The sequence below is a fragment of the Corapipo altera genome, unplaced genomic scaffold (assembly GCF_003945725.1).
Source record: "Corapipo altera isolate COAL_440 unplaced genomic scaffold, ASM394572v1 49, whole genome shotgun sequence".
Lineage (NCBI taxonomy): Eukaryota > Metazoa > Chordata > Aves > Passeriformes > Pipridae > Corapipo > Corapipo altera.
This window is the reverse complement of record NW_020884879.1, coordinates 1,945,659-1,973,358: the sequence shown is the minus strand read 5'-3', so window position 1 is coordinate 1,973,358 and position 27,700 is coordinate 1,945,659. Positions and strand designations below refer to the sequence as shown.

At 39.3% G+C, this 27,700-nt stretch overlaps 2 protein-coding genes across 3 annotated transcripts in view; one reads left to right on the top strand and one right to left on the bottom strand.

Annotated features, from left to right (window-relative positions):
• The window catches only part of NPC1 (NPC intracellular cholesterol transporter 1), a 27,262-nt gene extending 15,467 nt beyond the window's left edge, over positions 1-11,795 (top strand). Inside the window, exons 11-25 of the mRNA XM_027638968.1 lie at positions 408-510; positions 1,469-1,658; positions 2,102-2,284; positions 2,928-3,042; positions 3,847-3,974; positions 4,065-4,205; positions 4,813-4,902; positions 5,014-5,204; positions 5,562-5,677; positions 6,229-6,358; positions 7,071-7,271; positions 8,077-8,308; positions 9,353-9,466; positions 10,231-10,393; positions 11,039-11,795. Of these exons, the coding sequence (XP_027494769.1) occupies positions 408-510; positions 1,469-1,658; positions 2,102-2,284; positions 2,928-3,042; positions 3,847-3,974; positions 4,065-4,205; positions 4,813-4,902; positions 5,014-5,204; positions 5,562-5,677; positions 6,229-6,358; positions 7,071-7,271; positions 8,077-8,308; positions 9,353-9,466; positions 10,231-10,393; positions 11,039-11,121 (2,180 nt within the window). The 3' untranslated portion in view covers positions 11,122-11,795. The remainder of the gene's footprint in view (positions 1-407; positions 511-1,468; positions 1,659-2,101; positions 2,285-2,927; positions 3,043-3,846; positions 3,975-4,064; positions 4,206-4,812; positions 4,903-5,013; positions 5,205-5,561; positions 5,678-6,228; positions 6,359-7,070; positions 7,272-8,076; positions 8,309-9,352; positions 9,467-10,230; positions 10,394-11,038) is intronic.
• Positions 11,560-27,700, bottom strand: RMC1 (regulator of MON1-CCZ1). 2 transcript variants are annotated; one of them, XM_027638970.1, is made up of 20 exons: positions 27,482-27,700; positions 25,669-25,745; positions 24,122-24,206; positions 23,681-23,737; positions 22,498-22,584; positions 21,177-21,317; positions 19,465-19,568; positions 18,918-19,007; positions 18,165-18,270; positions 16,752-16,863; positions 15,707-15,751; positions 15,283-15,336; positions 14,860-14,988; positions 14,411-14,517; positions 13,591-13,710; positions 13,307-13,384; positions 13,051-13,155; positions 12,897-12,965; positions 12,522-12,747; positions 11,560-11,759 (listed from the first exon to the last, which is right to left on the bottom strand). In XM_027638970.1, the coding sequence occupies exons 1-20, from the start codon at positions 27,698-27,700 to the stop codon at positions 11,680-11,682; spliced, it is 2,091 nt and encodes a 696-aa protein (XP_027494771.1). In that variant the 3' UTR covers positions 11,560-11,679. The 2 variants fall into 2 exon arrangements, with proteins under 2 accessions (XP_027494771.1, XP_027494772.1); XM_027638971.1 differs by lacking the exons at positions 24,122-24,206; positions 25,669-25,745; positions 27,482-27,700 and having other exon boundaries at positions 22,498-22,562; positions 23,681-23,728.

Here is a 27,700-nt window from a genome sequence, read left to right as displayed (position 1 = left end):
CAGTGCTTCAAGGCAAGCACTTCTTGATTAAACTGTAGGGGTTTTGTACTTGCTTTGAGTAAAATCTAAGTATGCAAGAGGCAGTGTTTAGGAAGCCACATCTTATTTCTCATTAGATGGAAAGTCATAAGCACTGGTTATATAGTAGTCCCTTGTCTAACCATGCAACAATTTAATGTTGGTGTCATGAGCATGGTAAATCATGAATAATTACTTTTGAATACAATCTGCAGTGCTTATCAGCTTCTGTTCTTATTTCAGTAGTGTTTGAGAACTCAGTGGTGTTAAATGGAGTTGTAGGGATGGGATTGCTTTGGACAATGCTAATTTTAAATTTACTTGTATCTACTATACTAGAATATAGGCTCTACTTCTTAATACCAAATGATTTTTTTTTCCCTCTATAGATGATAACTATAATAATGCTACAGCTCTTGTGATTACTTTTCCTGTCAACAACTACTACAATGACTCAAGAAAGCTAATGAAAGCCTTGGCATGGGAAAAAGAGTAAGTAGTCTTCCTGTATTCTGAAATGTGTATGTTACTTAAAGCAGCTTTAAATGTATATACATGAAAAATACCTGTACTGTACTGACAGTTTTCTAGTATAACTATAGGGATGTTTTGAGAGGAGCAAAACTGGTTAAAAACAGACTGTACTGGTCATAAGCCCTTCACTTTATCTGGCACACTTCATTTTTTTTGAGGATGTAGGTTCTAGTCCTGTTAGTGACCATCTAGCTCAGTACTACTTGCTGCTAAGTAACTTTAGATATATTTGATATATTTTATTGTGGCTAAAATGATAGAGGTAGGCTCATTAGTCTACTGAACCATTAAGCATGAATGGAAAGGTCCAGCATGATCCTGTGATTTTTAACATTTAATTTTTAAAAGTGTCATCCAGAGGAGCATCTAAAGCTTTCATCCCCTTCACCATCTTGAAGAGCTGATGTTGGCTTACACAAGTCAGCTGCTCTGGCTAGCAGTTCAGATAAAAACTACTGTACTAAAAAGCTTGAGACAAAGGTAAAAGCATGACAAGAATCTGCTTGTGTGACAAGCACCTCTCAAACTGGGGAACTGAAACAAGGGCTAATAAATTGTTCCAGTCCTGTAAACAAGCTGCAGTCACCTTTCAAGTCTGCAATCCTAGGTTTAGCTTTGAGGAAACTTGCACTGAGTTTGAAATAAGTTATGCAAGATACCCTATTTGTCCTCAGACTCTGGAGAGAACATGGAAAGTATTTCAGCATAGTGTATTTCTAGTGCTTGGAGTAGAGTTCTAGGTATATGTAGCCAGCACCTCTCTTTTTTTTTTAAAATGAGGAAGCTCCCTCAAAGTACTGTCTGGCCATAGTGCGCTCTTGTACCACAGAGATGATGTAAATTTGCCATCAACTGGCTTCCATGTATTTCTAATAGTCTTTTAAAGTGTGACTGACCTCTTGGTTTTGTTTTCTAGGTTTATTAACTTTTTGAAGAACTACAATAATTCAAACTTAACTATATCATTTACTGCCGAACGGAGTATTGAAGATGAAATCAACCGGGAAAGCAACAGTGATATTAGCGTTGTGTTGATAAGTTATCTTGTTATGTTTGTATACATCTCCATAGCTTTGGGACATATCCAGAGCTGTAGAAGACTGCTGGTACGTGTATAGTTTTCATTGCTATAAAGACTGAAACTATAGTTTGCTGATAGCTTTAACTGACTTAAATATTTTTGCATAATGCTCATGTTCAATTTTGTTTTAGAGCATCGAGTCTTCCTTGGGCAGGAGTTACAGGGAACATTGTTCTTGTCATGCTTGTTAGTTCATGTGTTCTTCATAGTCTCAACTAAGTATCATCAATTGAGATGCCCAAGATGTACCATCAATTGAGATGCCCAAGATGTACCGAGTTAACTTCAGCTTTAAGACTTGTAACTTCAAGTTTGATTTTTTTTTTTAATATCTGGTTCTTCAAAAGAACCAGAAAAGTAAGTTTGCTACTAACTACACTAAATGTAAGAATATGGGTTTTACCTTTGCTATAATCTGTCTTGTGTGATGATGCTTGTTTAGTTGACAGTCAGTACACCTTTTTTTAGGTGGATTCGAAGATCTCTCTGGGCATTGCAGGCATCCTGATTGTACTGAGCTCAGTAGCGTGTTCTATAGGCATTTTCAGCTACTTTGGAGTCCCACTGACACTGATTGTGATAGAAGTAATTCCTTTCTTGGTGCTGGCTATTGGAGTGGACAACATCTTCATTATGGTTCAGACACTTCAGGTATATATTCTTTCATACAGATTCTTCTAAAAGTGCCTGTCGTTTTTGAAGGCTGTAAACTTGAACCAGAAAGTCTCCTGCATTCCAGAGCTCAGCTCAATCTGAGCAGCTCTGGACTCTCACAGAATATCTAGTGCTCTTGAAGAGCACTATGTACATTCTACCTTCACAACCCCCCCACCCCCAGGTTAAAAGTCTCTGCCTTTTCTTACTGCTGGCTGATACAAAAAGATTGTACAACTTGACTGCTATTTTGATTGCTTGTAAGTTTAGCATATTGTGAGCAGTCATCATGAACTAAACTACATGCTTAAGACTTCTGACACCAACTCCTAGTGGGTAATCAGCTTCTGGATTTGACAGGCTCAATAACCCACTGAAACTGGCACTGCCTGTGGCAAGTGTGTAGTTTTGGCTGAAGTACTCAACTTAGTACTAAATTTTAAATTCGAAGCAAGCTAAGAGGTAATGTTCATGGTGCTCTTGTTTTGGAGAATCTCAGCTGTTTAACGCTTGTTAATGTGGTGAAAACAATAAAAGACAGTTTGTGATACTGAAAAGTTTTAAGTTTTTTTAAAGCCATATGAAATAGCTTCCTAAATTGCGTGATTCCTAATTATAATAAATTTTTGCCTTAAAACAGAGAGATGAGCGCCTTCAGGGCGAAACTCTGGATAAACAGATTGGCAGAGTCTTGGGAGATGTGGCACCCAGTATGTTTCTCTCATCTTTTTCGGAGACTGTGGCATTCTTTCTTGGTAAGTTTTCTTTAATATTTGAAGATCAGGGCCTTATACCTGTGTGTTGCAAGAATAAATGCAAAACTTAAGTATAAAAGCAAAGTAAGAAGGAAGTCTAGCTTAGTTTTTCATTGCTCTAAGCAAGTTAAACTTCTGTTGGGGATAGGCATGGTGGTACTTTGAGTCTGGCACAGTTAAAAAGATCCATTTCTGAATCTGTCATGCTTTTCAGTATGAAAGGCTGGAGCGTTTTATTGACTTGCAGTAATTGACAAGTCTAAATTTGACTTTAGTAATAGATCAAATGTCAAGGTGTATGAATTTCTATATCACATTTAGTCATCTTGCCACCACTTGGAAAAGTGCCCCTGTGACAGAGTATGTTTGAGGTTCATTTTACAGTACATGTGAGAGGTATATCTTATGTTGTAACCCTACAAGTATAATTTGGCCTTCTTTCACTATGGACTTGTTCACCTGGAGTGCAATTTGTCACTGGTCCAATTTGCATTGGAGTGGCTTAATACCGGAGCAAGGTATTGCATGACAGCACTCCTTAACTTCCCCCTTACACAGTCTGCATGTACTTTTGGAGTTAAGAAATGTCTTAACGCTGGTCACTCCTTTGCACAGCCTTAATGCTGTTAATCAGGTCAAAGACAGCAGCTGTAGCCAGGCTCATATCAAATGTTTTCTTTGCTCTGAAGAGAAAGGCTTTGTCCTGCTAAAAGGCCAGCACCTAAATTGGATATTTGTCTAGAAAATGCTCATGTGTTTCTAGGAGAAGGGAGCTTGCTTAACAAACTTGGTCACTTCCTTCAGGGACACTGTCTACGATGCCAGCAGTTCGCACATTCTCCCTTTTTGCTGGAATGGCTGTGCTCATAGACTTTATTCTTCAAGTTACGTGCTTCGTAAGTCTCCTAGGCTTGGATATTAAGCGTCAAGAGGTGAGTATAAATGCACCTGTAAATACAGTGTAATGGGGATGATGACATCCACAGAAATGCACTAAATCTGGCATTTAATCCATTTTTCAGGGGAATAGACTGGATATTCTGTGTTGCATCAAAAGCAGTGAAGAAATGGGTGGAGTCCAGCGTTCTGAGAGCATGTTATTTCTCTTCTTCAAAAATCTGTTTTCTCCATATCTGCTTAAGGATTGGATGAGACCAATAGTAGTACGTATACTCTGTTTCAAATAAGCAGTCATCTAAACTTGAGCAAAAGTGTAGCAAACCTGAAGGCCTAAATAGGGAAAAAAAATCTTCAATACAATGAAACAAATGAAGCCTCTAGTATTTTTGCTTTCAGCACTAGTATAGAAATAAGCTTTTGTAACTGCAAGAGTAATGAGAATATACAGAGGCTTGATCATGGATTGTCCAAAGCCCAGGTTTAGGAGTTGCATTACTGACAATTGAATTACTTTAGTCCTATGTAAAAATCAAGCATATGTTGGCTCTTACACTGCATTCATCTGCAATGTTGCTGCTGAATCCATGATTCAGTTTGGAGTTACCGTACTTATTTATGGAAGATGTGTGTTTGTATCTTTCATTGCTTATTTCTAAGGATAAATTTCCTTATGGTTCCAAAGGGAACTCTGAGTAGCTAGGTTTTACTGCCTGTAAACTGTAGTACTGACTACTTAGCACTGTTGTACTAAGCCTGGCTAGCATACCTAAACTAGAGCCTCTTTGCATGGTTCCTATTAGCTTAGTAAATGACTCCTATTGCTTGTTGTTTCTGTACAGTTCTCACTTCCATGGATTTGCTTTTTTGCAGATAGCAGTGTTTGTGGGTATCCTGTCATTCAGTGCAGCAGTTATGCACAATGTAGAGATTGGACTGGATCAGTCTCTCTCAATGCCAGATGTAAGTCCTGTGATCGCGTCACTGTTCAGCAGTTTGTGGCTGAATTGAAAACATCGATACCTTGTTGTGCTCACTCAACATCATATAATAACTCAAAACCTTCTCTTTAAGGACTCCTATGTGATAGATTACTTCAGCCACATCAGCAAGTACCTGCATGCGGGTCCCCCTGTCTACTTTGTCCTAGAAGAAGGACACAACTACACCTCTTTGGAAGGGCAGAACATGGTGTGTGGTGGAATGGGATGTAATAACAATTCACTTGTCCAGCAAGTCTTCAATGCTGCGGAAATTGGTAGCTAGTAAGTCTTTCATTCCTGTCTCTGTGTAGTTGCATGGAAAAAAATGTAGCTGACCAGTGTGTCCTTCTGATTTAGTTCAGACCTAGCTGATGGTTTTTCAACTGACACTCTATTGTATTTGCATTATACTGTGGTTTTGGGAGGGAGGGGAATGGAAGAAGCTGTGGCAATCTTCTAGAGCTAGCTGAGCATTACAGCTCTTGGATGGGTTACTGGAGCATAGGAATATGGAGAGCTAAGTAGCTTGGATGAGAATGAGTTGACATGGCATAAGTTGGCACTGGAGAGATCAAGGGATATGTTCTGGAATGAAATATAAAATTACTGATAATGGATATGTTGCATTATTTTTATTAGCACAAGGATAGGCTATGCCCCATCGTCCTGGATTGATGACTACTTTGACTGGGTGAAGCCACAGTCATCCTGTTGCAGAGTCTACAATACCACTGGACAGTTTTGCAATGCTTCAGGTATTAGCATCCATCTTGTTCGTAGGGGATTAGCTTGGCTTATAAATTTCACAGCCAAAACACTTTATCGTGGTATGAGTCAGGTGAACTTACTGCGAGCGGGCATCTCTTGAGTTGCCCTCTAATTTATTTGAACTGCTGTTTGAGTGAACTTTAATATTTTACTGGAATGCTGCAGGCTGAAGACAGACAGCCTACTTAGACAACTAATGTAACTTGCTATAAAAATTTTGATCCTTCTGCTGGTTTCATTAGAGCACACAAACTTAGTGCTCTGGTTTTGTTCAGGTCCTTCAGTTTGGTGTAATTCTCATCAGGTCTAATGTAGATAGTGCACAAGTAACAGAGTTCTTTGTTAGCCCTTGCTTTTAGTAATAAATAAAAATAAAGGACTATAGGTTTTATACAGAATTCCAGGGCTGATCAGTTAGTTCATCATTAAAAATGCTTTTTATGGAATCGTATCCTGTAATGTTGCAAGTCAGAAGTTACTAGTGTTAGGACAAAGAATGCTTGATCCTGTAGCTGACATTCTTCCTGTATTTCTTCAGTCACTGATCCATCATGCACTCGTTGTCGACCACTGACTCAAGAAGGCAAGCAGAGACCACAGGGCAAAGACTTCATGACCTTTCTGCCGATGTTCCTATCAGACAACCCTAATCCTAAATGTGGCAAAGGGTAAGAGTCTTATTTTATAGATCTCGCTTAGACCAGTCTGTCAAAGATAATTGCTCTAGACTTATGTCTGCAAGATTATCTAGTGTCCCCTCTAAAAGGCATACAAACATTGACATCTCACCTGTTCTGTAGTACTTTCTGAAACAAAACTGGAAAAACAAATGCATCATCAACTAAATGGAACAGCAGCTTTTCCCTGTACAATGAGAAACAATTTCTATCATCAGTCTCTTCTGGAATATCCTATGCAATCTTGAAATGTGTGGTGCTCTGAAGCTTTTATAGTTTTGGAAACTGCCAGAAACAACTAACAGCTGTTCTGCATTAGCCTCCTGAATGGCACCTACAAGTGGGCTGGAGGAGGACTATTTACAATGTAGGGATAAAACAAGGGGGAACAGCTTTAAAATGAGAGGATAGGTTTAGATTAGATGTTAGGAAGAAATTCTGTGAGGGTGGTGAGGCACTGGAACAGGTTGCCCGGAGAAGTTGTGGATGCCCTATCTCTGGAAGTGTTCAAGCCCAGGTGGGATAGGGTGTGAGCAACCTTAGTCTGGTGGAAGGTGTCCCTGCCCATGGTGGAACCAGATGATATTTATGGTCCCTTCCAACCCAACCTATTTTATGATTCTATAAGATTATAAGTTATAAAAGCTAATAAATTTGAATGATGCTGACACTTGACATCTAATATGTCACTATGTTTATATAGAGGACATGCTGCGTATAACTCTGCTGTCAACTTTATAAACAACAAATCTGATGTCGGAGCTACTTATTTTATGACTTATCATACTGTACTGAAAACATCATCTGATTTTATTGATGCTATGAGGAAAGCTCGGATTATAGCAGATAACATTACTGAGACCATGGGCATCAAAGAGAAGAACTACCGGGTGTTTCCTTACAGGTATGGTTAGATCTTTCTTGCCTTGGTGACAAATACTCGAGCAACTGAGAAAAGGGGCTGGCTAATAACATATTAGAGACTTGAGTATTGAGTTTTGTCAAACAGAAGGTAATGCAGAGATTCTGGAATTTCTAGTAAAACCAGAAAGATACATTCTATATCCATATCACTGACTTCTCTTTACTGTGGTTGATAATACCTAACTTCAATCAAGAAGCCTGTTCTTCAGAAGAAAGGTAGCTCTGGCTCCATTTTGGGCATTTCCTAGCTTTCATAGTAGGATTTAATAGTTCAAACATAAGCAGATATGTTGACCTGGGTACTTGCAAGTTGTAATATGAAAGTATTGACTTCAAACAAGTTATTTAAATGCCAAGCAAATGCAGCAGGGAGGTCAGGTATAAGAGTACCGTAATGAAATTGAGTTGGAATTTGGTATCTGTACAGTTGAAATACTGATTTCTTTGCGTCAAAGAATCTTATCCATACTTAGTCTGTCTGCAGTAGCTGCTGCTACTGCATACCATAGTGGTTCTCAGGACCTACTTTCTGGTATCTACTAGCTACTTATGTTGAAGTGTGGGAATTACCCTGACTTCCAGACGCAACCTTTATTTGAAATGTTAGTGAGGAGTTGTCATGTAGCAGCCAGTGTTCTGTTGGAGTCATTCCACTGATACAAGGAAGCAAGTTCCTGATGGTGAGTTCTGTAAGGGTAGGGAACTACTTTATCCTTAGCACAGAAGTTAATGTATTAGCATATAGCAGGGAAGATGGCTAACAACAACCTCTCTTCTTTCCACAGTGTGTTTTATGTCTTCTATGAACAATACTTGACAATTGTGCACGATGCTATCTTTAACCTCTGCATCTCCTTGGGATCAATATTTTTGGTGACAACTGTGCTGCTTGGTTTTGAAATATGGGCTGCTGTTGTAGTTTCAATAACTATTGCTATGATAATCATCAACATGTTTGGAGTGATGTGGCTCTGGGGCATCAGCTTGAATGCAGTTTCATTAGTAAATCTTGTCATGGTAAGTCAACAAGACATCACTCTGCTTCTGTTTCCAAGTCTTGAACAGTTCTGTGTCCTAAGTATATGCTCACAATACTGAGCAGTATTTCACTACTGAACTTTGACAAGGCATTTGAACAATAGTGGAACTATCTTAATACACAGGTTTGTTCTGACAACTAGCCCTAGTTGTCATAAGATACTGCAATCGAACTGTAAGCTGCAGTGCATCTGGTGGTGGTCACTTCAGTTCTGCAGCAGCAGCTGTATTGCTGCTGTATAGGCCGGGTGCTGCTCCATATTAACACAGGTTGTTTGTGCTGAAGGTGAGGATACGTAGGTTCATGTTAGGGCTTCTGCTCTATTTGTGTTCTACAGAGTAGATCCGGGGCGTGCTAGCACGAGTATTCTTCCTGCATAAATGGAAGAAATCATGTGGGCAAAGACTACCTTAGTAAAACACTCCAGAACTAGCTCCAGCAAGCAGCTATTAGTTGCTCTGGCTTACCATGCTCTCTAGAGGTTTGTGGCAGGTCTGAGAAAGTTACAAGAGTAAACTGTTGGCCCATGTTACAATTAAGTGTATGTTCAAGCAAATCTATCTACAGATAAGGCTAAAATTAGCCTTAGTCAGTAAATGACTAAGCAGCTGAACTGTTACAGTATCAAATCAGGATGTATATGATATTGTTTTTCTAAAGCAATGTTATTGCAGCTATAATAGCTGTGAACTGATTTTAGTGTTCAGTATTCACTGCACACCTGCACTGAAGCCAGCTTGCTTCAACATCAAGAAACTTTTTGTTTTGGAGGTCAGATCTTGTATCCTGCTTCCTGTTTGATTGTCTGTTGGTAATGACTGGTGCTAGAACACAATACAGTACCTGCAACAGCCTCTGGAAAGCAACTAACACTGAGCTTGTAACTTCCCATACCATTTTAACCCTGGGGACTGATCACAGCTGCTAGGAACCTTTCTAGCCTTACAATCCTGAGTAGAAACCTTGCCAGCAAAGTGCTTATCTAAATGATGTTTCTGTGTATGTTTCTCTTCATTCCCTAGAGTTGTGGTATCGCTGTGGAATTCTGCAGTCACGTGACAAGAGCATTCACTGTTAGTACTAAGGGCAGTAGAGTGGAGCGTGCAGAAGAAGCTCTGTCTCACATGGGCAGTTCAGTAAGTATCTACTATATGGGGGGCAAACAAGTAGCCAAGTTACAACTTTACTATTTCCTTAAAAATAATACAGACAATAGTCTTCAAGTCATAAAGATGGCCTTGACTTTTCTTTTTGGAATACTTAAAGCTCCTTAAGGTCAACCTAGGCTCCTACTAGTAATAGGGATGATGAAGACTACAATTTTTAAAATGATGCTACTACTGCCTAAAAGTAGAAAAGAGCTAAAAACTTTAGCTGAACTAGCAGTTTGGATAAACCTCAAATTGTCCCATTAAAGTGCTTCTCTCTTCCAAATACTGAGAGGTGACTAGGAAATGTTATTTTGAGCATGGGTGGCAATTGGAGCTTTGGGAACACAAGCAGGGCTCAGTGTTTAGGCAGTACTGTCATATTACTTATTTAAGTGACCTGGATGGGGTTGGAATGGGAATATTCTGGTGATGTGTGTACTGGACCCACACAGGTAAGCAACTTTGCTGGAATGAGTTACTTCAAATAATAGTGTTCATCTGTATCTGCCTGAAGGAAAAATTAAACTAGGTGACTGCACAGATCAGAGTAGATTTTCAATCATACTGAGCCTGTCCTGTGGGACCAAAAAGATGAATTCTTCTCCTGAGTGAATCTTGGATTTTGTTCTAAGGACTAACAGGGAAGAAGCCTCAGAAGACATAAGAATTTTACTAAATGCTAAACACTTGAAGTAAATGGATTATCTAAAGCCCTACTTACCACTTAAACACTTTTTTTTTATTGGCAGGTTTTCAGTGGTATCACACTGACCAAATTTGGAGGAATTGTAGTATTGGCTTTTTCCAAATCTCAAATCTTCAAGATATTCTACTTCAGGATGTATCTAGCTATGGTTGTGCTGGGAGCGACACACGGACTAATATTTCTTCCAGTTCTGCTTAGTTACATTGGTAAGATGTGACAGTCTGCTCTAAACCACACTTCAAACAAAACCAGCTAGCTGTCTGTGGACACATTCCATTAAATGGAAAGTACTGCAAAGATGAAAAGCAGTACTTGAATGTGCCTCTCTCATTCAAGCCTGTCTGTTGGAAACCAAGGGCTGACTGGTGGCAGTGCAAAGCCCACTGTTGTGGACTTGCTGAACTGAAGCAACCACAGCCTGGCCTGTGTGGTTGCACTTTGCTGTGCAACTTTGCACATGCCCATGTGGCATGACTGGCATGTCTCAACCTGGGGCCGGGATGTGGGTGGAAGCAACAAACCTCCTCTGGGACGATGTTCCTGTGTTAGCAGAAATAATCTTGCTTTGTGGTGAGGATGGTCCAAACACTGTCCTCTTGAAAGCGGAAATGCATGTGCATAGTGTAGTTCTTAAAAGTAGACTTAAACTGAGCCTTTACTTAATGGGGCTAAGACTGATTCACCTACCGCTGCCCTTGCTGCTGCTGCTGACAGGTATTAATAGCTAAGCAGAAGCACATTTCTGAATGTTAAGCTGGACCTAGACAGTAAGATCGTGCATGCTTCCTGATGACTGGCTGATTGTCTATAATGCTGAGACTTCGGAGTAACTCTTGTGTTCTCTCACTCAGGCCCATCAGTAAATAAAGCTAAAACTCGTGCTGCACAAGAGAGGACCAGAGGTACAGAACGGGAGAGACTCCTCTACTTCTAGTTTTTTAACAGTGTTCAGTGGACTTCCATGAACTGTGGCTTAGGCCCAACTTTCAAGAACTGAAATGCAGCTTTGTTCTATGACTATCACACTGTAACCACCACTGACTTGACTTCTGCACACATTCAACTAGAGGATACCAGCTGCGGCTTTGGACATAGCTTTAAACTCAGGAAATGCTAAGTGTGGCTCAAGTAACAGTATTACTAAAACTAGATGTGTTAATAAGATTTCTAAAATACTTCTGTTTTCAAGAGGTTGCATCTTTTTCTTCTAGAAACCTAAACCAGCTGTATTGAGAGTTGAATAGCATTTTGTCAATGAAATCGAGGTGATGTGGATGAGAATGGACTGCTAAACCACTGACACTAATTTTAAATGCAGGTCAATGCAATTTTTGTCTCTATTTTTAGGGGGAAGCCATCACAAGTTGTAATATTTTTAGTACTATTTGCCAAAATGTCTTGTATATACTTTATTATAAAATAGCAATTTTGTAGTTCAAAAATCTACTTAAATGCAATAAATTAAGTTTATACATTTCAGTGGAAGAGTCTTTCAGAACGTTGTGGGCTTCATGAGAGCTTGTTCTCCGAAAACTTGTTTGAAGAAGGTGACGTGTTCTTCACAGTGCTCACCTAAGGGCAATAAAATAAAAGTTACCGTTCACTTCACACCTCAGAAGCAGAACCAAGATTGTGTAGTTTCACTTACCTTAATTTATTAGTACTAATTCTTTAATGCTCTTGAGTACAGGAGTTAAAAAAATAGAAAGCAGTGGAATACTGAGGTATTTCCAGTCCTGTGACAGGTATTCTAGTGGTTAAGCAGTTGTTTGATCCATCTAATTCCTGGATCTAGTTTGTGTACCTAACTGGCAGATTCATATTCATGAGAGCTCTTTACTGTCAAGATACAACATGCTGGAGTGGGATTCTGTGCCTACAGACTGTCAGGTGATTACAAACATGTTGCTGGTGCAAGCAGTTTAGCTTGGGTTTTAAAGGAGGAGGAACTGTACTATAAAACAGGCGTTGAATTCTTGTAATTTGTGGAAACAGGCAACTGAACTCAAGGGTTTCCTGACCCAGTTGCTGACCTCAGGAGAAAGCACTAATTGGAGATAATGGCTCTGCTAAGGTAAGCAGTGAGAGCAACTGCAAGTCAAACAGGTTAGTTAATCTTCAGGTTTCTGCTTGGCTCAGTCTCTTTACTCCTAGTCTTTATAAAGGAGTAATACAAGTTAATTTGGAATGATGCTTAAAGGTAAGCCTAAATATAGACTAAAATGTACCAGGAGTTTCATCTTCTAATACAGACTCAACTGGATTGGTAGCAAAACAAATCTTAGTTCTGTTTGAACAACCAAGTATATCTTGGTCAAACTGCTTATTGCTTACCTGGTGTGAAACTAGGATTTCCTCGTAGCCGCTGATTTCTTTGCTCAAAGAATCGAAATATGGTATAGAAAAGCATGTCATCTTCTGCTTGCTTTGCTGCATCGAGGAATTTGCGGGCTGATATGCTGTCATGTCCTCCAATACCCCTGATGAATCTCAAGGCAGCCAAAACTTGGTGTTTGGACAACAGAACTTCCACTATTTCATCATTTGCTGTGGAAAGTCTCTGTGAAGTCAATCACAGCTTTAAGATTATGCTTCTAATGAATACAAATGACTGAGATGCTAGCTAGTCACTTCAAGCTTAGTCAGGTAAGCTGTTTGACCAGTCTAACCCACATGTGACATGGAGTTATGATAGTCAGAAATGCTTACTTTTAACATGTCCAGGGAGAGCTGATGTGCAGGAGGGTAAATGCTTTCCAGGGACAGTAAGAGACAAGCCTAGAGCAAAAGCAGAAATAATCTTAAAATTACAAGGACTTCCAACCTCCATCACCAGTTTATTGAAGCTGCTTGTCTCACATACCAAAGGCTTTGAGTCACTGAGCACATGGTACTGCAGAAACTGATGGAGCATGTAGAACAAGTTGTGTTGAACAAGGGTTTTGATGACCAGCTCATACAAGTAGTGCTGTGAATGCAGGAAGAAGACCATCAAAGGTATGTCTCTGTACCAGTTTTTACAATCAAAGTATTGTATAGGACTGAGACACGTGACTAAGACTGAACTAAAACTCCATTTCATGGAGTGGGGCAACATACTTGGCATATAAGTGATTTACCTGAACTGCAATCTGGAACTGGTTGAGAGAGCGAATGTATTCCATCAAGACTGCAATAGTGAACTTATGAGGTGCTTCCTGGACAAGGAAGAAAGTGTTAGGTGGAACTTGCATAGCTTCTCTATTTATGACAACCCTGTAAGAATGGGCATCAAAATACCCTAATCCTGACAAAGCCTTCTGCAGCCCATCTCAAGCAGTCAGCTTAAGTTGGCTGCTCTGAGCCTGCTGCCAAATTAGCTCTTCAAATTACTTAATTTAATTAGCCTTTAAAATTGACTTACCTTCTTCTCTGTAAATACAGACAAAACATGTGTGTACATGTCAGACTGGTCAATAACTGCTTGAGTGCGGACAGGACGTTTCAGGAGTGGATTACTTCTACTCAGGCCTGTTTCTACCACCTAGAAGGAAAAAGTTTTTTAAAAAGAAAACTACTGTTGTAGTACAGTTCTAGTCAGACTCAGCTGTACAGACAGTTTTCTACTCTGAACATAACTATGAACATATTAAGGAAGAAGTTCGTGTTATACTAGATGCATCTTGTTCGGTGGGGCTTTCCTATTACATTTAAAGCTGCTTTTTAAAGTTATATAAATACAGCTGCTATTATACACCTCAAAGCCAGGAGATGAATCAAACCTACTACACTGATGTAATACTCAGATTTAGAAGGTTTTTGAGTATGTGGCTGTACTCTGAGTGCTTGAACTTGGTTTTGTAACAGGAATTATGAGATGCATCAGGGTTGAATATTTTATGCAGTGATACAGTGTGCAGTGAGATCAGTGGTTTGGAAACTAAGGTATAAGTTATTGATTCAAAGTTGCTTTTTGAGCTTCTACCTTCTTCCTGCTTTCAAGTGCTGGTGTATGTTAGTCATCACTCTGAAAATGAGCTGTGCAGCACCTGCCACCCAAGTGCTAAGTGGAGGTCTCAGTGCACCTTGCACAGCAGACTTCTACTGGGAGCCTGAGGCAGCAAGGAGCTTGGGGTAGGCCCAAATTTCCTAAGTAGAAAAGAGCATGACTTCACCATGATGCCACCTGAAATGGAAAGAGCATCATCCCATCTCTGTAAGCTGCTGTAGCTAACATGGCTTACCATAGTATAGCTTTGCTCAGCTTCCAAGTACTTCTTATATTCATGATTCAGTTTGTCAAAAACAGTTGCAATCACAGACAGTGATCCCCTTTCTGGCTCACTGAGCACTGAAAAGAAAAAGAACTATGAGGGGAAAAAAACAGGGACTGTAATGTTGCCTTTTTCAAAAGGTGATCTCTACTTTAATTCAAATACATCTGACATGATTGAAAGCATTTCTTAAAAGTTTAAAATTTAAAGTTACTAGGGGGATGGGGAGTTGAATTCTTTAATGCTGTTAAATTCCTTTAGAATGGTGACTGAGGGTAATCTAGGCAAATGACACTCAACAGGACCAAGCTGGCTTCAGAGGTGATCTTAAATCTAAGAACAGCCCAGCTATCTTGGGTGAGTATTTATGAATAAGAACTGTGGTACTTTGAAGATACAGATAATGCATTTGAACTTACTCTGAGAGCATACAGATAGGATAACCATTTTGCATTCTTTTCTTTGGAGAAGGAAATCCATTAGTTTTCCTTTATCTAGCAAGAGGTTAACTACAGGTTCAAGTTTCACTTGAAGACTCCAGAGGTAACCTTCATTTGAGAGAGTAAAACAAAGTGAATTGCCTTATATAGTATAGCCTTTTCCACCTTTAAACAAAAACACATCTAGATTATCACTTATTTGCCTATGTTTTAGAGCAGCATTACCCTTGAAAAGTTGTAGTAAAGATATAGTGTCATCCTCAGTTATCACTACAAAAAGCCATCAATTTAGCAGATGTACCTAATAAGTCCCTTATTTTTTAAGCTGCTTTGTGCACTGAAGGTATAAACTAGAGCCACTCTGACACTGAATATTGTAAAGTCCAAGAGCTTACCACTTACCTTCACTTGCACTGATGATAATATCAGGTTGAAAGACAATCCAAGAAGAAGAATCTAAATGTTAAAGTTTTAACATTCATATTAACATTGATTCTCAACTGTTGCTACTGAATCCACATTACATACTTTCATTTACTGTCACTTGTGAAGTTTTTGAACCATGTTCTTGGAATTATATCTTCAATTCTATGGTGTACCTATTCAGTAATTTCATACATGTGTCTCAAATGACCAAGAAATGTGGTATTATACTAGATTTCAATATTTACAACTCTGTGAAAGCACTGCGAGTGTTACGAAAGACATTATTTTTTTGAAGTACATATGCATAATCAGCTAAAGCTGCACTTAAGGGGTCAAGGTAACAAATGCTAGCTTCTTCTGTGCTTGAGGTTCTTACATTTGGAGAGGATTTAAAGGATACAGAGTTTACATGGAACAGGAGCCTGACTTGTCACAGAAGCTGGACCTGCGGAAAAAAAAATAAAAGAGCTGGAAGCTGTCCTAACTACAATTTTATACTGAAAAGGCAAGTATGGATTGTAACATTGCAGCATGCAGCCAAAAAGATCCATTTGTGTAGCCAGATGTTCCACAAGGAAAATCTGACACTGAGAAGGCAAACACATTCTTCAAAACACGATTGTTTGGTTTTTAGCTGAGGGAAATAACACCTGCAGAACTATTCCAGCTCTAGTACTATAATTCTAAATACACTGACTCCACTGGCTGTGTTTATATGTAATCACTTCAGTTTCTTTGAAAGGAAGGGTGATTTGCATTCTGACCTTTTGTTTAATACAAATCTACACCTGCAGATTTATCAGTCATGCTTGCTAACATGTGAAAGAGCTTTTAATGTGCAACCTTTTTTGTATAGAAGCATCTATCTCTTCTACAAAGAGAACCTTGCTGCTTTACCACCTGCTAGTGAAACTATGCTCAGACTACTTCTAGCTACTTCCAGCTTGAGGGTAATTACCTGCTACACTTCTAGGACAGGAGAAGAAAAAGCTAATCCAAGAGGAATCATCTAAGTGTTTAAGGCATAACATTGATCACAGTGTTACTTCTAAACCGGTCTCAAACTTCATACTGACCCTGGATTGTCTTTCAGCCATTTTAGCTTCCTAAGTCACATAGTTGTGACTTAAGCCAGAAAAGCATAAAGTGCTTTTGAGCACACTCAAGTTTTTATAGCTGTGGCCAAAACAAACCCCAAACCAACAATTTTCAAGTGTAAAAGCAAAGTACTTTGGGAAGTATGCACCTTAAACAGCAACTCTTTAGGCACACATTTGGAACACAAATTTATGCTCAATTACTCCTTACCTTCTTCCTCCCTCACCCTCTCAAATACATGTAATTGAAATGTTAGTAACCAGCTTCCTAAAAATTGAAGCACTTGTGTGAGCTGCTTTAAATATTCTTGTTTAAGTGTTAGGATATTCATTATATAGTGGTTTTACCTGCTACAGGTATTTGATAGGGTTGTATTGATCGAGGTGGAAGTACAAATTGATGGATGGTAGCGGATCCATCAAATTCTCCTCTTAGTTTGATGTCAAATATAACTGAAGTCTGCAATTAAAAAGAGGAAATCAGTATTCACAAATGTGAATTACCACCCATTTACATGTATTCAGGCCGCTTTTCACATTTCCGTCTTGTATTCTCTGTTAGAACCACGGAATGGCTGGAAGGGATGTACTGTGGGTAGGGAATGCTTCACTTATCAGGCTCCTCAAACCTCTGTTCCATCTGGCCTTCAACACTTCCAGAGACAGGGCATCCTGTTACAGGGTCTCACTACCTTACTGTAAAGAGCTGCTTCCTTGTATCCAATCTAAATCTACCCTCCTTCCATTTAAAACCACTGCCCCTTGACCTGTCCCTACAGGCTCTGCTAAAAAGTCTCTCTCAATCTGTCTTGCATATGACACGACTTTGATATTCACGTCAAATTCACTGCTAGAAACTGCAAGGAAAATTCTGCAACTTCCTGTGGTATCCTCATACTTCTACCATTCAGTCTTGTTCAACTCAGGTCATTAACACTTCTACCCAGTACAGGCTACCCTAGAAAACAGCTTTGCTTTCAGTTCCAGTGAAAACTGACTTCAATTACTGGTGTCTCCCAAAGTCAAGCTGAATATGTCTTCTGGGTTTCTGTAGTCACGTTTGTAGCTTGACCAAAATGCTCAAGAATAAGTGCTCTGAGTTAAATGCTAATGGATCGAATTAACATGAAATGTAACTCAAGTATCAACTAATCATCCTAAGGAAGTAACGTGCCCCAGCTCTCAAAGAAGAACATAATACAAGAAGCCAAAGCCTTTCCACAAGTTACGAGCAAAGTACCACTTTAGCTTTACCACTGACCAAGCCTTCCTACTGAGATTACAGACAAGCAAGTTTTACCTATGCTACCATATGCATAAGAAGGTTTGTGTTCATTCAGATTTTCACAGATCCAGGCCTTCAAACTAAATGAGCATAAGTTTATGTTATAGAAATGCATAATTCAAATGTTTGCGATATGAGAAGTGTCCCAGGGTTAATAACTTAGTATCCAATTAACTCCACCTCTTTGCATAATGCTTTAAAAGCCTACACAGTGCAGCAGCAGAATATCATAGGAAATTTAACAAGAAGCAAAACCAGAGTGTATGAAAAAGCAGGCATTAGCAACAGCCCTTATTAAATGATAGCTCAACAAGGTAAAAGAATAAATTTGAATCTCTTACACTGTTATGGTTTTGATCCTACAAATACTCTGGCTTTTGGCAAAGGCAACATAGAAAAATATTTTCTTGAGTGTTACTAATATCTGCCCCTAACTTCTAAAAGTTACAGCATGATGTAACATAAATAACTCAGACCTCAGTATCCTGATGATGTACTACCACCAGGTTATCCACCACATTCAGTGCAAACTTCCCAGTTCTGTTCAGCTTTAAAATATGCGTCTTCTTACAGGAGCCCTCTCTGTGGAAACAAACAAAGATGAGAACCGGTCAGTAAGCCTGTTTAGACTATAAAAGCAGATGTCTCTTTGTCCTGGTTTTGCTGGAACTGAGTTTATTTTCTTCCTAGTAGCTGGTACAGTGCTGTATTTTGGATTTAGTATGAGAATAACATTGATAACACATTGATGTTTTAGCTGTTGCTAAGCAGTGCTTACCCTTAATCAAGGACTTTTCAGTTTCCCATGCTCTGCCTGCACGCAGGTGCGCAAGAAGCTGGGAGGGAGCACAGCCAGGACAGTGGACCTGAACTGGCCAAAGGGATATTCCATAGCACAAGACGTCATGCTCAGTATATAAGCTGGAGGGAGTTGGCCAGGATGATTGCTGCTTGTGTGCAGGCTGGGTGGTGAGCAATTGTATTGTGTGTCACTTGTTTTTCATGTTTTTTTCCCCTCCCTGCCCCTTTTCGTTACTACTAGTTTTTATTTCACTTACTAAACTGTTTGTAACTTACGAGCTTTTACCTTTTTGTGATTCTCCTCCCCCTCCCAGCAGGGATTTGGGCAGAGAGTGAGTGAGCAGCTGTGTGGTACTTAGTTGCCAGATGGGGTTAAACCATGACACTCTCACAAGAATTGCCACTAATGTTTTTCATTCTGCTCTTACCTGGGTAAGTGATAGAGAACTACTTCTGCTCCTGTACTGTTGGAAGTCCTCGAGTGATGCCTCAAATACAGAACATAAAGCTGCCCGTATCTAACAAGACAACGGGATTAAAGCATTATTTTCAATTAAGAGCTCTACCAGAGACACACATTTTATCCTAAAAGAAGAAATGAGATTACCTAAGTCAGGTAATCATTTAATTAAAAGTGAAAGACTAAAACAGTACTTGATATATCACACTGCATGGCCTACGCTCATGCAAGTTAGGCATCTCTGAACAACTCCTCTGTCAAAATATCAATTAATAAATGAAACATTCTCAAAACTTCTGTACTAATCAAGAACAATTTCATGTAATACTTCTCAGTTTGCCTCCTCTCCCCACCTTCCCCCAAGAGGGTTGTTTAGATGTTTTGTTCAAGGCCATAACTGAAGCACTTTAAAGCAACGGCACTGCTAAAACAAGAAAAAGTGCAAGAAAAAGTTCTCTCAGCATCCCCAAACTGTCACACTTTCCCAAGAAAGACCTGATGAGTTAGATACGTACATTGTGGCCATAGCAATATCTCTTTCAGAAAGGCTGAGCTTGGACGACTTGGGTGCTGCAGGTAACTCGATTTCAAATTTCGACAGTTTTGACATGGTTCCACTCTGTTAAACAGCAAAACAAAAGCTGTCAAGACCTGAACCAGAAAGATCCCGAGCCGCCTTTCCTCAAATGCGTATCGACAGCGCCCCCACGAGGAGAAGGATGGTCATAGCCGAAAAGAAAGGGTTTATGCTTGCTTTCCTAAAACAACCCCCAGTGTGTGATTCCAAACACATACTTCTGCTATTGTAACTTTACTTTTATAAAATCAACGTCTTGATTTTATAAAATCAACTTCAGCTAGAAGAATATTTCTATTTTAATTATGTCAAGATAAATTTGTACGCAAATCCCATGGAAAATTGGCCTGGCAGTTCTCAAGTTCCCTTCTCTCTTCCAGCAAAGTACATGCTCCAACTCTTAAATACCTGCTTACTGGGGAAAATATCAGTATGTCCTATTAGCCACATTCTCCTTTTGTTCCTGCTAACTCCAGAATCTGCCTTATACTTAAAGCATATCCTGGCTTCTGCCCAAGGTTTCCTCTCTCCTCTTCCTCTTTTCTATGGAATTTATATTTAAGCAAGTTTTAAGAATTTCCAAAGCTTCTACTGAAATTCACTTCCTGCTCTCATTAACTCATTCTTGAGTGTGAGGTATGAACACTACGGAAGTATTTCCTTTGCTAGAGCTCTATTTGCAAATACTATTTTAGTACAGTACTTTTCTCAGGATATCTTTAAATATTACCTCCTGAACACATAAAAAAAATTATTTAGCTTCAAGCTGCAACTTCACACAAAATGTTAAAGAGGGGGAAGCATGACCTAAGTCAATAGAAAGAAAACTGTGAGAGGCTAGTGAGTGGCTGGCTACTCAGCCACCTAAAAGAACATCATTTCAAGATGCAGTACAGACCCTACACAAGATTAACCCAAGGCAGGAAACTCACTTGAATAAGCTGCTTTTTTAATTTCTTCCCTTAGACTGCAACAGAAATCTTCCTAATCCCTTGACACGAGCAAACAAAATGCTGTAGTTCTTTTCCTCGTTTTTAAAATCATCTAACTCCATGGTTAACTTAAAACAGATGCTAGTTTACACTACACTTTTTCCAAGACAAAAAGAAAAATATTTTCACAGAAACTGCAAGTGTTGTTTACAGGGAAGAACACCAAGAGGAATAAATACTGCAAACAAAGCCCTCTTGTGCTTGGGAGAACTGTTGTTTCTTTCTTCTTTTTCTGTTTTTCATCCACTCACATTTAGAAGGTTGTAATTACAAACACAAGTGAAAGGCTCTTATTTTTTCTTTATCATACTACAGAATGCAAATGTCCCTATTAAAAGTAAATCATAAATGCCTGTTTAAGTGAAAAAAAAAAAAAGGTCGCTTGAAAGACATTTAAGTTGTAAAATATTTAATCACCAATTTTTTCTTTCCTTTCGGAAGATCAACTGTCCAACCTTGGCTGGACACACCTCTTTCCAAAGAGGATGTAAAACACAGCAAATTACTTAATTTTAAGACATCACCTAATGTCATACAAGGATGTGAACATGTGCATCTCTTGAAATAAATCAAGGAAAAGCAACAGAATACTTGAGTGAAGAAGCAGCTTAAGAAAAGGAAGCACACTAAATGAAAAGTTTGGAACACATCCCTTTACCTTGAAATAGAATGGCTGCAGGACATTGCCAAGGACAGTGGTGGAAAGAAGGATAACAGAGCTCTCTGGACAATACATGTACCAGTTGACATTAATACTCTGATTCTTCAGAAGTTTTAAACTTCGTTTCTCTGGTAATACCTGGAAACACAGGATATCAGCATTATATTACCAGCAATATTCCAACAGCATAAATGGCACTACATGGTAACATGGGATAGTAAGTGAGAAACAGTTAAGTGTAAGGACATTTACAGGGCTAGAGTTAAAAATCAGAAACCTGACAATTACAGCATTGGCCCCAATTTACTGTAGCTAAGGAAATGCACATCAAATTCTCCTCAAACCCTAATGCAGTCAAAGGTGCTGTATCTTCCCACTCATCTAGATAAGGGTATAGGTTCTGTCCATAACAGAGTAAACAGCTAGCTTGACACAACTAGTGAAATTTTATTAAAAAGTTCTTTTTACAATGTCTTTGCTGCATTCACTCCCCAGTTTCCCTAATCTTTTATATTATTACAGTATATAAATCTATGCTGTTCATTTTAAGGACTTGAATATCTTGTCTTAAAAAACATACTTTTTTGATTTGGTCCTTTTACCTCCAGGGTTGACATTCGTAATCCTTTTAGGTGCTAAATATATATTTTCCCTCTAAATCAGCAGGAAATAATGCTGCTTTTTCAGTTATTAGTAACAGTAATTACATGAAACATCGTGTCTTAGCTCCAGGACTGAAACTATTGGGAAGTGTACAACTTTTTTTTAGGAAGTTTTTACATATCCCTCATTGTGACTGTCAGAAAGGGTTATTTATTCATTAGACTTCTTTAAAAACATATGCAAAGGTAATTACATGTTACACTGAGGAACACAGTGAGACCAATACAGGAAAAAGCTTCCAGTTTGCAGAAGTGTATACTAGCTAGTCAATTATTCGCTCTATGCCGCATTTTAAGCATGCACACATCCTCCCCAATGCTAATTAATTTTGCATGAAGTGGTATTTCCCATTAGATTTAAATAATCATTTCCACACAAGCCAAGAGCAGCTCTTAATTTAGAGTTCTCAAGGCTTAGTTGAGTACTCCTTTATACAGGGTCTTTAAACCTGCTAATGACAAATTTGCTCTGCTCCAAAAAAGCATTTCTCTCAAAAAAAAAATAATTGCAGTCTGCAAACCAAATGGCAGAATTTGTCTTTTTTTTTTAGTGCACTTTCTCAGTTGGAGAGACAAAAGAAAGAAATTCAAATATACTGTCACAAATTTACATTTTCAAATCTCTAAACATGTCCTATGGGAGTTATTTGTGTTACCTGGTAGAATTCAATTCCTTGATCTGTGATGAAGACAATTTCTGTAGAACTCGTCCAGCAGAATCCTAGAATATTGGCATTCTTTGTCTTTTAACAAACAAGCAAACAAATACTCTTTTACTTGGAAAAATTAACTATTCAGATAAGCTAATATTACTAAATGAAGAACATGAGACCAAAGGCAATTCAGGTATCCAATCTCTGAAGTTAATACTTTTAGCCAGCCAGATACCCAGCACGTATCAGTCGCTTTTATAAAGATTTCCAAAACTACATATGAACACAACTACTGTATGACCTGGATTTTTGGCAGCATGTAAGATTTACAGGTTTATTATAAAATGAAATTTTATTTTCAACCTAGATAAAACTAGGTTCTTCTGCTTCAAAATGTACTGTCAATTCAACCAATTCCTGACACAGAAAGCGGTTTCCTCATGTTGAGAGAAATAAAGAACAAAGCGGAAAAATTTGCAATGACTTCACTCAGAATTCTACTTCTACTACTATAGTCAGAAGTTTCACTACCATAAAAGCTTTGCTAGAATGGTTTACTCCAACACACAGTCCTAAATAATGAAGCAGACAGTGCTTCAACTTTAAAAGAAATAAAGGTATTTTTGCAAATCAGGTGTATAAAAATCTACTTTATCATTCTATTACTCCAAAATGTAATTTGTCTTAGTTAAAAGTTGGAAAGTACCAAACAATGACAACAGTACTTGTTTCTGGTAAAATAATAATCAAAAAATTGGAAGGATTATTTAAAAATACCAAAAATAATATCCAAACTAGTAATAGCTTACTATTACTGATTAGCAAAATTAGGGTAAAACATCCACAATAACACATCTGGCATTAATATCATTACTGTCCACTGTTTCTCTATCATCAGCACTTTGTCTCTTCTCCTTCCCAAACCTTGACATTTGTGGCCTCCACAGCATTTCCACTCCTTGCTAGGAAAGAATTACATTCACAGGACCAGGAAGTTTTTTATAAGATTGTCAATACCTCTTTGTTCACCTTAATTTAGATAAATAGTGGTGACTGCATATCTCATTTACTCCACATTAGTGTTTTTGAAAGGTATCTCAATTAGTTCTGTTGTAGGGTAGAGGCCACCAGTGTAACTAACATTAAAGTTTCACTTAAGCATATAAGCTTGGGACATTTAACTTACCTTGCATTCCTGTGTATATTCTAGCTGAGGGCTATCTGGAATAAAATTCAAAAAATCCTGCAAAAACACCCATTAAGTGTATTAGAAGTTATGAAGACAGACTGGCTACATACATAGATACAAAAGAATAGATACTAGTTTATCAAATTGTTTTGGGTGGCATATATCAAAGAAAAACTTGACTCACTATATTCCACTTCACCCCTGACAGAGAATTCTTTACAGAAGTTGGCTCCCCCTTATTCTTTTACTTAAATGATGATATTAGCAAGACAGTAATGCTGCCTTGTCCAGCCTCTCAGGATGATAGAGAAATTTTTCACTACAGCTCTTGTTAGCCACCAGACCTCTTGAACATTTGTCTCAGAGACTTCTACTCTGGAACTGTAAGGAGAAGATTTCCAGCTCCAACACCCTATCTGCAGCGTGTAGGTTTCTTACCACACTCTTCAAAGTTCTCTGCACAGCCAGAATCTTGTTCCCCAAGGAAAATTTGATGCACTTCACTTCTCCTTTATCTTCCATTCTATACAGAAAGAAACAGAAGTTATGAAATTATCTTCTAAAACAATTTACTACAGAACTCTGTAATGTACCCTCAAAAAAATGAGGAGAGAGGAAAAAAGTGTAATGCAAATGATTTTGAATACAGATTATTACTGTTGCCTGGCAGTAATGGATTCAAAACCCAGACTGAAAAACGATGTCAGATCACTCTTCAAAAGAACACATTTTTTACAGAATCACAGTAGAGGTTGCACAAATTAGCACCTAAGGTCACTACAAATGCACAGCTCTGTTGGCCTCTGGTGTGGAACTGGAAGACTTGTGGGACTACTCAAACCTGCATTATTGGTCCTGTCTCAGTGAGTCGGGAGTACTGTGGCATCCACCAACATCCTGCAATCAGCTCCTTTACTTCTAGGACTACATCTAATTAACACAAGCCTACTTGCTTCCTCTTTAGGACACATCATCTGGAAGAACCTCTTAAATTACAGGGAGAGTGAGGCTGTTTTCACACCATTAAACAAAATTAAAAATGTATTCTTACCAAACAAGCATCAGTTCAGTTGGCACAGATAAGGCAGTTCTACTTCCAGTATATGTTATTAAGTCCACACAAAGGGAGAGTGAGATAGTCAAGCAGGAAAATTGTGAAATCTCACGAAGTTCTCTTAGTATTTTCAGCTCCCTCAGGATTTGTGACGAGGGTAGTCAAATAAAAATAGCAACTTTCAGTAAGGCCCTATGCAATACCTAACAGATGACAGCAAACACACCTCAACTACGAATTGTTTCACCCACATCTATACCGAAGCAACCCTGGAGTGAAAGAACACTTCCTTAGGCATGGACAGCAGAGTTCAAAAAGCCATCACTCTTGACAGTGGCATATATAAAATAGTTTTCTAAAGACAAAGTCATTTAGTTGAAAGTATTGTTGTTGTCAAATGCCGCAAAAAATGTTTCCACAAGAAACAGAAGGCAGAAAAGAAGCCAAGTTAGGTTAAACAAGGAACAGAATGCAAGAAACCCACATGTAGACTTGTACATTGTGCTTGAATCATAGGCGTAAAATTCATTAATTACACATTTAAGTTTACTTCATTCTGTTTAACTTGCTAAACTGTATCCTTAGAGAAGTCATTGCTACTGTAGGAATCACAAGTCTGAATACCCATATTCTCTTGCATGTTATAGCACATTTTAATAAAACATTATTGTTTAAAAAAAAGAAGATGCAGCCTAATAACTTTTTTTTCCCCCCAGAAGACTATAAATTTGTAAGGGTAAAGCATACCATCTTAATTGCAAGATTATCACAGAATCACAGAATATGCTAGGTTGGAAGGGACCCACAAGGATCATCAAGTCCAACTCCTGGCCCCACACAGGATAAGTTTTATGCCTGAATTACAGCAAATCAGAAATAAGCACCTAACTTAAAGATCGGATAATTTCATCCCCAGACAAAGGTGCCTTACCTGAAGGAGATGGGATTTCTATCCTCTAAACCTTTAACAACAACTCCTGTAGCTCCACCAGATCGAACAGCAAAAACCTATAAAAAATTTGTGAGCATATTTTTAACTTGTTCAAAGTCATAACCTTAACATGCTGCCTTTTCTATAAGCCATGCCTTTAATTCTTCTTTTACTAGATACAATTTTTGTTCTTCCACAGATCTGCCAGTTCACACTAAGACAATCAATTCCTCAGTGTGAATAATCAATTCCTTCCTCTGGACTTCCAAGTTTGCTTAGAGTTGACAGGTTTCCAATGGTATTATTACAGTCTTGTAGCATATTCTGAACCAGCGGGCAAGTTAAAACAGTAAAAATCTCTATAATCTATTCTCTTTTTTTTCTTTCTTATATTAATATTTTCCTAAATCAGGTGTTAGCAAAAGTATCCTTTTTGTTTAAAACAAAAAGGAAATCAGCTTGGGGATTGGGAAGAGATGCCACTCAATGACCCAGAAGCTTGATCCTAGCAGAAGATGCTACTAGAAGGAATAGTTTAATAGTAATCTGCCGTTTTGCACTGGTGAGGCCGCACCTCGAGTGCTGTGTCCAATTCTGGGCCCTGCAGTTTAGGAATATTGTTGAGGTGCTGGAGCATGTCCAGAGAAGTGTTGAAGGGTCTGGAGCACAAGTCCTACGAGGAGTGGTTGAAAGAGCTAGGGCTGTTTATCCTGGAGAAGAGGAGGCTCAGGGTCACCTTATCCCTTTCTACAACTACCTGAAAGGAGGCTGTGGCCAGGTGGGGGTCAGTCTCTTCTCCCAGGTGACAGGACAAGTGACAGGACAAGAGGACATAGTCTTAAGCTGCACCAGGGAGACTTAGGTTGGGCATTAGGAACAATTTCTTCCCAGAAAGGGTGAATACATATTGGAATGGACTGCTGAGGGAGGTGGTGGAGTCACTGTCCCTGGAGGTGCTTAAGACTGGATGTGGCACTTAGTGCCATGGTCTAGTTGGCAAGACGGTGTTCAGTCAAAGGCTGGACTTAGGTTAGACAACCTAAGTCATCTTATTTCTTGCAACAGCAAGAAACACATCCCAGAAGTACTGCCTGCTCTCCAAACACCCCTGATCACATCCACACCACATACGGCAGAGCCGTGCCATCTATACGGGGAAGAAAGCTTGAAGGTTTTGACTCTGTGAATGCTGAGGTCACAGAATGGTTACGGGAATTAGACAATGGAATGTATCCACACCTATATAAGCCTGATGACAGACTGTGGATCTTTTAGCTATACTGAGCTGAACGCTCAAAAGCCCACAAGGAAAACATGCTTAAAAGCACTAAAAGCCAAGAAATGGCCACCCGGGTCTGAGACACGAGTAAAGTATAAATATTCATTTTTATGATTATATTGAATTTCAGGAATTGAAAAGACGGTGGCAGGGGAATCAGAGACATTAAGCTAACAGTGAGGTGACAAAGTTTGACAATCATGCCGGGATGCTTGGACCAAAAAGGAAAAGTGCTGACTGAAGAATTCCAGAAAGACCTTACGGCAGCGAGAGTAAGGCAGGTGAAATTCAACCTAATAAATTGGTGGGAGAAAAAAAAAAAAAATCTACCGCCTGTAGCACGATGACAAGTCCCGAGTCAGCACCCGGAGGGAAGGGGAACAACCAGGCTCATGCTCAGCAGCCGAGGGGAGGGGAGGGGAAGAAACCAAACGCGGGCGTGAGAGCCTCCAGACCCCGCTCCTCGGAGAGCAGCAGCGGGCTGTGCCGAGCCCCCCGGCCCTTGTGAGGGCGGGGAGGCCCCGCCGCCCCCACCTGCTTGTTGGCCTCGTCGAAGAAGACGCAGTTGACGGGGTTCGCCTTCTCGAAGTGCACGGGCCGCGCGCACAGCGCCAGGTAACAGCCGCCGCCCTCCCCGCCGGGCCGCGCTCTCCCCTCGCCGCCTTCTCCTCCTCCTCCTCCTCCTCCTCCCGCTGCTCCCGGCGCCTCCTCCTCCGCCGGCCCCGGCGGCTCCCGGCTCATGGCGGCGGCCAT